Source organism: Oratosquilla oratoria, chromosome 23, assembly GCF_046742065.1.
Source record: "Oratosquilla oratoria isolate Oo_2021 chromosome 23, ASM4674206v1, whole genome shotgun sequence".
NCBI lineage: Eukaryota > Metazoa > Arthropoda > Malacostraca > Stomatopoda > Squillidae > Oratosquilla > Oratosquilla oratoria.
The window spans coordinates 12,292,216-12,303,932 of NC_134799.1; the positions used below are offsets into that span (position 1 = coordinate 12,292,216).

Genomic DNA, 11,717 nt, shown 5'->3' on the forward strand with positions numbered 1-11,717 from the left:
CAACCTCCGACTCATCGGCGGTACTGCCCACCTCTAGCTCTTTTTCAGCCATAAAATAATTTTGGGAAACTATTTTGTTTTCTCAACAAAAATACATATAATGTCATTTGATATGATGCTGCTGCTGGAGGAATGTTATTTTCCTCCAGCTGCATATCACATTCTAGCTAATCTGCCCCAGCAGTCGGAGGAAAAATAGCCCCGACTCGCTGGAGCAGAATCACCCTGCGCAGGGAAAGACGGAAAGGAAAAGGTAAAGAATGCTTTGGAAGAATATGGAGATGATTGAGAACGGGTAAGGATGAAGAGAATGAAGAATAAGAGAATTGGAAAAAACAGGGGGAGAAAGGAGAAGGGGAGGAGACGAAGGATCAAAGGGAAAGGAAAGAAGTACAAGCGGATGAGAAAAGGAGAATGGAAAGAGGGAACTGATTGAGGAGGCCGGGAGGGAAGGGAAGGGGAGGAAATGGAAGAGGAGGGAATGGAAGAGAAGGGAAGGGAAGGGAAGGGGAGGGGAGAGAAGAGGAGGGAGAAATTGAGTGCGTTGAGCGCCGGAGGGGGCTGGAGAACTTGGAGGTGTGGAGTTGAGAGAGCAGTAGGTATGTGCGCGTGTTTTAGTCATTATGGAGGTGGTGATGTCGCTGTGGTGGCGGCGGAGGTGGAGGGGGAGCCGGAGTGGTGGTGATGGTGGTGACACTGTTGTAGTGCCCAGGGAATGTCATGGTGTCAATGGTGATAGTTGTGGTCCAGTGGTGGTGATGGTGGTGGTGGCACCATTGTAGTGCCTGGGAATGTAATTGTGTCAATGGCGATAGTTGTGGGCCAGTGGCGGTGATGGCGGAGGAGTAGTAGCAACAATAACTATTTCTCTGTAATGGAACGGTCCGGAGTTAAGTTAAGCTAAAATGAAAATGCGTGAAATCTTCGTGGCGGTGAAGAGTCTGCCATGGTCACATTTCTAATTACAAAAATGTAACGGTCACATTTCTAAGCACAAAAGGTCAAGGGACGGTACTCCCATTTCATGTGTTAAATTTCAAGGGTAAAAGTCATTTAACATTTTAACAATAAAGACCATTTTGTACTAAGTCTATGAAGGTAGATCATAAAGCTAGGCTCATGCGTACCACAACAAAACCACACCTAAACCCAGTGTGGGCAGTTATAAAACGCTTGTTGATACTCATACGAGCCAATTACTCAAGTCGATTTCGACTGCTGTCGCAATGAGTGGATGGTATCAATCACAAAACTGTCGTCGTGTGTGGTTGAGCAGAACTCACACAGTTCGAAGCAAGAGCCAGTGGCTGGCGACAGTCAATCCTGCTGTTTCGTTGCTATGGAAACAATGGAAGATTCGTATGACGCTGAGTCGTTTATAGAAGAGATCCGGAAGTTACCATCCATTTGGGATTATTCCTTTGATGGTTATAGCAACCAAACTGAACAGTCAAAGGCCTTCTACTGTCAATTTTATGATTAATGTGAAGGCAGGGACAAGAAAGACAAGAATGAATGTGGTAAGTGCAATCAATTATCCTAAAGTAATTAAAGAATCTATGTTCATACATTCACAATTTTGGATAAAGCATGTGAAATGGGATCCCCGTCTTCATTTCTATCATTGGATGAAACCAAAACGCCCTCTTCCCACGACGTAATAACACATGTTGCAGAGTTTCTTATTCAAAATCCACAATGCTGATGACACTAGTTTGAATGCCTGCGCCTGTCTGTATTATAACGGACTTCAGTCGACCACTATACAGTTGCTTTCAGGCGACAGTAAAACTACTCAATAACTGCACTGTAATCGCTAACGCGTGAGCCTTGCCCGAACGTACTACGACCGTAACCGTCACTTCCGAGAGGATTGCCAATGACATGAACGATATTGCCTGGTGGGCGGGTGCCATTTTATTTTTCATTATTATTATTTTTTTTTTCTGGCTGTTGCCAAGGTATTTCAACATCGTCCATGGTAGTGAAAGAGTTAAGGGAGGATTGGAAACCTGGTAGAGAGATGGTGGCAAGGTTAATAACACTGTACAACAAATTTCAGGATTAAGAAAAAAACATAGTTCTCATGTACGTTTTATTATGAAGTTCAGTGTGCTGAATTCAAATTTGATAACAAAAATATCATGCCACGTCGCAATTTTTTGTAAATCGCTGTTTTAATAATTATGCAATTAATAGAGATTTCCAAGGTTCCATAAATGTATTTTGCTCCCAAAGTCAGATTAAATGTCTTCATTGTATTTATTTAATTAATATATAATGAATCGGCATGTTTGTTAGCTTTATATGATGTATTAACCTACAATCTATTATTTACTTCTTCTTTTATAAGACGTCTCAGGCGTGTCACGCTTCAGGTTCCAACAGAAGTCAGCCAGCATAGCAGGGCTCCATTTTCCCTTGTACCTGTTTTCCATTGACGCTATATCTTGATGGAACCTCTCTCCATGTTCATCACTCACATCTGCTGCATTCTCTGGGAAGAAGGACAGATGAGAATGAAGAAAGTGTATCTTCAGTGACAGATTGCATCCGAGATCTTGGTAGCATTTGATTAGCCTCTCCACTTTACGCTCTCGCTGGGACTCTTGGTGCTTTCCCAGAAGCCCTTTGCATACATCTTTGAATGCATGCCAGGCCGCTAGCTCAGGTTCATCCATTGTCGCCTCAAAGTCCTCATCATTTATAAGCTTGCGAATCTGAGGGCCTACAAATATACCCTCTTTAATCTTGGCATCACTAATTTTAGGGAAGATCCCTTTGAGATACTGGAAACATGGCTTGTTATGTTGCAGTGCTTTGGTAAATTGCTTCATTAGGCCTAGTTTTATATGCAGTGGTGGCAAAATGATTTTCTCCTTCTTAACTAGTGGCTCATGAATTACATTATGGCATCCAAGCGTCATAGATTCCCGAGATGGCCATTCTGAGCGTATATAATGTTCTGATCTGGCCCTACTGTCCCACTTGCAAAGAAAGCACATAAATTTGGTGTATCCAGTTTGTAGCCCATTAAGTATGGCTACTACTTTCAAGTCTGCACAAATTAACCACTCATGCTCTTTGTAACTTATGCGGTCTAGAATAAAAGCAAGGTTCTCATATGTCTCTCTTAAAATGACTGAGTAAGCAACTGGAACTGAAGGCATGGTGTTCCCAATGTGCAACAGAACTGCTTTTATGCTGTAAAGGGATCCATCTATGAATAGCCTCCACTCATTGGGTTCATAGGACAGCTCAAGGGCACTGAATAGGCCTCTGATATCATTACAATAAGTCAAGTTGTTTTCCAAAGTGAAGAAATCCTGTAGATTTGCAGAACGCTTCCTAAATACTGTAATTCGAGCTTCTTCATCCAACAGGTGCCATTGTTGCAAATGTGAGGCCAGGAGTTCACTCTGTTGCTTAGTAAGTGTTAGATCACGAACTAGATCATTGAGTTCTGGTTGGGTGATGAGGTGTGGTTTCTTATCAGATTCAAGTTGTGTCGTATACGTTGCATCTTGAGATTCTAAATCGTCTGAGTTGCTCGTGTCATCGCTTGGTAGTTCAGAGGGCGGCTGTGGTACAGGAATATCACTTGAATGTAGAACTGGGCGAATAGCAGACTGAAGATCTGGATACACGATAGATTTCTTGCCTTTTCTGTTGCGACCTGCAGGAAAATAAAATAAAATCAGACTAAAAATGGATACTATTGGTTGTGATCACGTGCAAAAATAGTGGAAGTGCAACTTATTATGTATTTCGATCTTTTTTATTGATACATCTCTTGAAAATATATATAAAAACAGTAAAAAATAAACACTGAACACCCACCTTTAATATCCGTTAAGCAGAAGTAGCAATCTGTTGAGTGGTCCTTTGGCTCCCTCCAGACCATTGGTACGCCAAACATGAGGCCAGTCCCTTTGCCTTTCACCCAGGCAGAAAGGGAACTTGTACACCTGACACAACATATGTGAGGTGCCCAGCTTTTGTCCTGGTCACCCACTTTACATCCAAAGTACAGCTCATAAAGTTTCTTTACACGTTGAGTCAACTGTCTCTTGTATTGCCTTAATGTAACTGATCCACATATATAACAAAACTTGTCTGGCGAATTCTTGCATTCTCTAGGCATCTTAACTCTGTATCCTGTTAAGAAAAAAAACACATAGCTATGTGAAAAATTATATAAATGGTAAAAGCAACAAAAAATACCGTTCAGATAGACATTGCGGGCACTGCTATTTACGAAGAACTGGAGGGTCACAGAATAAAAAGGGATGTTATATTCGTGATCTACGCAAAAAATAACTCTAGAAAAGGATAGTCTCATTTCCGTTTTTTTTTCATTGTTATACAGTGTAATTAGTGACAGGAATATTTTAGTGATGAAATTTGAGGCGAATTTACCCGAACTTGTTGGCTACTTCCTCGGCGGATAGACGACATTCGAATGAACGTTACTCCCCCTTCCTCACTGCGTAAGACTTCTTCTAAAATTAGGGAAAAATCATCTAGCGTCAGCATATGATAAAATCCTTAATTGGTATTAATTATTTAATTGATACTGTAATTGATATTAATTGATACAACGTAAAGAGTTAATCTCGAGATAGTTTATTCAGTCTATTCAAAATGTCTGCTCGTCCCGTCTCTGTGCGTGCGCTCTTCTAAGCTGGACAAAGTACCCTAGAATTTTTATTTGTCTAAAATTGGTTACAGTGTGCAGCAAAATATTATTTACAGTGCGCAGTAAAATATTATTGCTTCTAGAACTCAACCAAATGATATTACCAATTATGAATGTGAATGAATAGAATTTCCCTCTTATAATTTTGTTACAGATTAATTTATTTATTGAATTTTTACCTAACGACAAGTCTGCAGTTTACCATGCTGTCAGATACCACCAGTTGTCGTTGTTACTGTAATATATATATATATATATATATATATACATATACATACATATATATATATACATATATATATATACACACATATATACATATATATATATACAGTATGTATATATGTATATATATATATATATTATATATATATATATAGATAGTGTGTGTGTGTGTGTGTATACAAAACATCGGGTTGACCCTCTTAATATTGAAGTATTTTACAGATTTTTATTTGTTAAAATACAGACGACTTCACTCAGAAAGGTGACCAGATTTCTCAAGCGGGAATATGCCAAATGGGAGCTGAAATTCTGCTAGATTAACAAAAAGTAATTCTAAATCTATTGTTCATCGTAACACGTTCGATTTCTGTTATATTTCTGATGAACATAGTATTATTTCAAGGGGAAATAAGCAAAAGTTAGCATGATAATGCTGAATCTGGTATCCCTGGTGGGGATCAGTGTTGACTGAAGTCCTGCTCAATGCGGTGACGTGTTCTACTTGAACCTATACGAGAAGAGGCGATTTCATTCAGGCAAGGGAAGGAATTCGGCTTGGAAGGAGGTGGCGAAAGTGGAGGTGGGGGGGGGCTCTCGACTAATCTTGTTCTTGTTTCATGTCAAAACAGAACACACACACACACACACACACACACACACACACACACACACACACACACACACACACACACACACACACACACACACACACACACACACACACATATATATATATATATATATATCAGTGTTGACCAGGGCTAATAATCTTGTAGTACCCACATGTCGGATAACACTGACACAACATTCTCTGTTATCACCACACGGCATTAGCTTGAGAGGAAGGATCAAATGTCCAACCAGGATGTTCTCGGTGGCGTCAACGTAAGACAAGTAACCTACCCTATCACTGAGCGCCAGCAGAGGGGCTAGGGTCACGTGGTTTGCCCGGATGATGACCAATGCTCGCTGGGTCATCTCAGAGAGAGATGACGGAGGCTGCATGGGGGCCAAGGGGACCGGTGAGTGCGTTAGATGATGATAACTCGTGTAGAACAAGTTGTGACCGGAGAAGGCTGTGAAGTGTAGTGATGGTGAGTGAGGAGGAGGAGGTGGAGGAGGAGCAGGAAGAGGCGTTCGAGAAGGATGAAGAGTCAGAAGAAAAGAATGAAGACGAAGAAAAAGAGGAGTAAGAGGAAGAGAAGAAAGGGGGAGTGGATGAGGAGGAGGAGTGGAAGAGAAGTTTGGGGAGGATGAAATGTAGGAAGAAGAGCAAGAGGACGAAGAAGAGGAGGGAGAGGAGGAGGAGGAGAAGAAAGGAAGGACAACGAAAAAGAGGAGGAGGAAGAAAAGGAGGGAGTGGATGAGGAGAAGAATGAGTACAAAGAAGATAAGTAGTTTGTAGACAAGTAAAATGAGGGAGATTAGAGTAAGATAAGGAGGAGGAGGAGGAGGAGGAGGAGGGGAGTGGACGTTGTTGTAGTGACGTCACAGGGATTCTGACGTAGGTGAAGAAGGTGGAAAAGGTACGAGTGAGGGGAGGAGGGAGGAATTCTGACCTAAAAGGACAGTAAGGAAGGGAGGGAAGGATGTAGGGGGGAGGGGGAGGGAGGGAGGGAGGGAGGCAGGAGGAGGGGGAGGAGGAGGTAGGGGGGAGGGCGGAGGGAGGTGGGGAGAAGGGGAGAAAGGGAGGGAGGGACGGGGTGTGGGGGGAGTCATCCGAAGGTGATGCCGACGTCACGGGGCTCATATGGGACCCGTTAGTGCCCCCCAACCCCCCCCGTATTCAAGAAGAACCTTCGCTCAGTGCCCCAAGGTCGCCTGGCGCCATCGGGGAGTCGAAGAACATTCTCTGTGACGTATTTATGACGTCATTCTTTTCATGGCGTCATTTTCTTTTTTCTTGACGTTGTAGGTGATATTTTTGATAAATTGAGACAATAGTAGCATCGCCGTTGGTGTTTTGTCAATCTAAGGCAGTGTTTGGCTGTTCTTGCCCTAGCTCTCGTCCGGGAGGGTAAGGGGTGTCGATCACGAGTCCAGCATGTGATCCGAGACCATGACAAATCTCTCTCTCCCCCTATCTCTCTCCCTCTCTCTCTCTCTCTCTCTCTCTCTCTCTCTCTCTCTCTCTCTCTCTCTCTCTCTCTCTCTCTCTCTCTCTCTCTCTCTCTCTCTCACACACACACACACATACACACGACTCGACGCTGCAGTGGTAGCGTTCGCAACAGCTGCTATAGCGATCGGGGTTCGAATCCCGCCCAGGGCTGAAATAATTTCACTATCGCTGCGCTGCGAACCGTTACTCCAACTCTTGTGGGCGGGGAGTTGGATGTGTTTGTGCGTACATTAGCCATAGATCAGTCATATATGGGCTTTGAGCTCTCTTCCGAGGGGTAAAAGCTGTCGATCACGAGTCCAACACGTGATCCAAGACCAAGGTGAAACACACACACACACACACACACACACACACACACACACACACACACACACACACACACACACACACACACACACACACACACACACGCACACGGATCTTGATGTTCTTCGCCGCTGTGACGTTTCTTACAAGTGACTAAGAATCGTTTGGTGATGAAATAAAACCAGTCAAGTACGTTTTCGTGGGGAAAGGGTTTAAGCCAGAGCACAAACTGAGACACAGGCGACACAGCACAGAGCAAAGGCAGACATCCGAACTGAAGTACGGTTTAAACTTCTCTCTGACTTGAAATGCTGAGTTATAAAGTACATCTAGAAGCATTTCAAGGGAGAGAAGTTCAAACTATACTTCAGTCTGGCAACAGGAAGTCTGCCTTTGATCTGTGCTGCGTCATCTGTGTCGCCTGTGGCTTAGTTTGCGCTTAGACTAATGAAGCTGAAACATAAGAGCAAGGAACCACATGTGTATCAATTTATGGTATTCAGCTTCAAAGGAAACTTAGATTATTTCTCTTTCGTAATATTGGGGACGCCAATGCTTGATCCATGATGCCAGTTTGTTATAGAAATATGTAAAAGAGGACCATTCTAAGTAATAAATAACGTGAAGATTAAATGAATCAAGATAATCAGATAATCTTTGACCGTCTTGCGCAGTTGCTTGGAATTTGTCTTTGGTCTCAAGCTCCGCCGACTACTACGCATGCGCGTGCTTATTCACAGACGTCTCAAATATATATATATATATATATATATATATATTATATATATATATATATATATAATATGTATATCTATGTATATATATATAATAATATTTTATTTTACTATATATATATATATATATATATATATATATTTTATTTTACTATATATATATTATTTTTATACTACATATATATATATATATATACATGTATATATATATATTATTTTATTTTACCATATATATATATATATGTATATATATATATATATATATATATATATATATGATATTTTATTTTACTATATATATATATATATATATATATATATATATATGTATATATATATATGTATATATATAATATTATTTTACTACATATATATATATATATATATATATATATATATATATATATAATATTATTTTATTTTACTACATATATATATATATATATATGTATATATATATGATATTTTATTTTACTATATATATATATATTTTTTTTTTTTTCGGTCGCATTCCTGAGGTAAACCGAGAGGAATAATAATGAATGTCGGAAAGAAGCCACGAATATAGATCCGACACCGTCAATGTTTCTTGTTATGGTTCAGAAATCAAGACACATTCTTCTGTTTTCAACCTCGTTCTGGAAGAACGTTCGATAATATGTGAAAAAGGGCAGAGAGTGAATGGTAGTCGGTGTTTATTCTTCACTGTACGTAAGACGTTTATATTTATTTTATGTAGCCTTGATAGTTATGTACATATGTTCAATGCGTGTTGAAAATTAGTTGATATGGGCTGTGAGACCACTTTTGGTCAATTTCCATCAACATATCATTTAAGAGGATGTTGCAGCACACATAGATTAACATCTTTTTTGCACGTTTTTCAAAGTTGCTAATGCTTCATAATTAATAACTAAATGGAACCTGTAAAAAGAGGATCAGGAAACAGAATAAATCATACGTAACCGGGTCCATCGAGACCTTAAAAATGTAAATAGAATTAAGTTGTCTGGCGAGAACAGGCGCATCTAGAACCAAGTTACCAATGGATCTCGTTTACACAATCTCTCCTGGACTGTCAATGGAGCGTTCGATAACCACCAACAATACAAATAAGAGTAAATAAATCACAAAATGCTCCTGTATTCAATCATGAAAGCATTTGGTAAACTACAAAATATGTGAGAGCGAGTGAAGTCCAAAAACTCCATTCATCTAATAAAGCGTACGATAAGTGAGAGTAAAAAAAAAAAAAAAGTCCTGCATGAGACCACTGGGGCGTTCGAAGCCATCAGATGGTTATATAAGTGAAAGTGAGTGATTGTTCTTGAATATACGTGAAGAGAAATATTTGCCCGAAGTTACCCTCAGGTATGACATTACATCACGTCGTATAAAACAAGTTTAGCAAAGAAGAAAAATATATAGACACTGTGTAAAGGCCAAATACTTTCGATACAGAATGAAAACGGAAAATATGAATGCAGCCTCGTAATATCTGGGCAAATGGATTATAATGAAAACTGGCATAATAATAGAAATTAACGGTTCTAGTCTTGTATGACCTTAGCGATAAAAAACTAGTTGCTATTGCACAACAGCAGTAGCAGAGTATTACTTAGCAATACTAGTTACAACCACTACAATAGCCATTGTAAAAGTGAAAACAGTTTCAAATCAAACTGGTTTGACAACCCTCGATAGCCTTCAAGAAGTGAAAAAAAAGTATAGGAGAATGAAAATGAACGAGTGAGTGAGTGAACGAGTGAGTGAGTGAGAGAGTGAGAGAGAAAGAAAGCACCAATACGAAAAGAACCAAATGCGACTTGATATGACGTCATGTCGATTCTTCTTGCAATGTTTTGCTTACTAAAACAAATTCTTAAAATTTGATCACGGGAACAAAACAGAGCAATGTCCTTGACTTGTGAACTCAAGCACATTAAAACATAGCAAAGAATAAGCGTGGCAGAAGATGTAGTTTTTTCGATGCGATGCGCTAAATAATTAGCATATAACCTTCAACACATTAGATGGCATTTCTGACACAAGCACATGCAGGCTGTTACAGTCTCACCAACCAAACTCACACACGTTAATGCTAAACCTCAATGTGAACACACTCAAGATACGAAGATTTCTCGTGATTATTTGACTTCTTTGAAATTAGTTTAAATGTTGGAAGGGTTGATGAACATCTTGAAGAGAAGAACATTGCTGTTGCTATGTACATTTCGACGAATGACAAATATGGCCTTACGACAGGGTAACGTGTATCAGGCAAATGTATACAAGAAATAGGCCAACGAATAAACCACATTTATATTTAGATGGATAGAAAAACTTTCTGGAAAGGAAAGATATAAAAACACATCTCAGGACACTGCCTGGATATAACAAATGCTGTTTCGCACTGATGATCACTTTGTCGTACTCTCATTATACTCAGATCATGTCAGAAGATAGTTACAGAAACATATCTACATAACATACCGCTGTGGAATAGAACACATGTTTACCAGACATATCGTCGAAGAATCCATGTTCTGTATTGTTTATTTCTGTGATAGTGAAAGTCATGACGACTGTCTTCACCCTATTACTGTAAAAGCTCTTAAGAGTCGTTGGGAGTTTTGATGCCGGCACATGGGGACTTTTGGTATCTTAAAAAAAACAGCTTTGAGCCATATGTATGCTTAAGTATATGTATATATATGCAATGAAAACATTAGAAACGCCTGTTCACAAATGCGGGAGTGACCACCGGGAAAGATAAACCTGCTAATCAGAGCGTTTTCGTATATTTACATCTTCATTGCCAATAGTATAAAGAAGGAATTACTTCTTTGCACTAGCACTGTAGATGTGAATATACGAAAGCGCTCTGCTCCGTTAATTTATCTTTCCTGGTAGTTACTCCTGCATATATATATATATATATATATATATATATATATATATGTATATATATATGTGTGTGTGTATATATATATAAATATATATATATATATAAACACACACACACACACACACACACACACACACACACACACACACAGACAGACACACACACACATATATAAATATATATATATATATGTTCGATCGAAGACCAGAGCTAATTCAATATCCACTATCTTCTTAGTGATTTTCTCAATTTTTCTAATAGTTTGTTTGATTCTTGAGGGGAGGTCAAACACAATACTTCCGAGATCCATGATGTTATTGTAACGAAAAATATAACACAAAATATAAATACAAGCTTTCGGTTGAGTCATCCAACCATCTTCAGGTAAGTGAGATTACATATACAGAACAGGAGTTTAAATACAAGTAAAAAGGGGGGAACTAGGAGAGTTAGGAGTCAGATACTGGACGGTGGTGAGGTCTTCGTATCAACAGGACGTCGCTGGACAGCTGGTCACGGTAGCCGGACGTTTGGGCCTTGTTGCCACGCAGCCTCGCTGTGTAGTTGTAAGGTACTTACTGTGTCTGTCTGTATATTAATGATAGGAGTGTATTGTGTAATGTAGACTATCTCTAAGATGTGTAGTCTCTTGGTGTTGTTACATTGTTTAAGTATTTTTGTGTTGTTGACTAAATCTTGTCTGCTTGGAGTTTTGTTGTG

The 11,717-nt window shown here is 39.5% G+C and overlaps 2 protein-coding genes across 6 annotated transcripts in view; one reads left to right on the top strand and one right to left on the bottom strand.

The window, feature by feature from the left end:
- LOC143037966 (uncharacterized) overlaps window positions 1–11,717 on the top strand; it is a 181,220-nt gene that overhangs the window by 28,779 nt on the left and 140,724 nt on the right. The window lies entirely within an intron of this gene.
- On the bottom strand, window positions 615–4,262 carry LOC143037709 (uncharacterized). The gene is made up of 3 exons (XM_076206251.1): window positions 3,841–4,262; window positions 2,907–3,676; window positions 615–785 (listed from the first exon to the last, which is right to left on the bottom strand). Exons 1-3 carry the CDS (start codon window positions 4,142–4,144, stop codon window positions 615–617), a joined length of 1,245 nt encoding a protein of 414 aa, XP_076062366.1. The 5' UTR covers window positions 4,145–4,262.

Coding starts and splice junctions, on each gene's coding strand:
- LOC143037709 (XM_076206251.1), bottom strand. CDS start 4,144: ATGCCTAGAGAATGCAAGAATTCGCCAGACAAGTTTTGTTATATATGT. Junction 3,677..3,840: donor CTGCTTAACGGATATTAAAG/GTGGGTGTTCAG, acceptor ATTTTCCTGCAG/GTCGCAACAGAAAAGGCAAG. Junction 786..2,906: donor TGACGCTTGGATGCCATAAT/GTAATTCATGAG, acceptor TTACATTCCCAG/GCACTACAATGGTGCCACCA.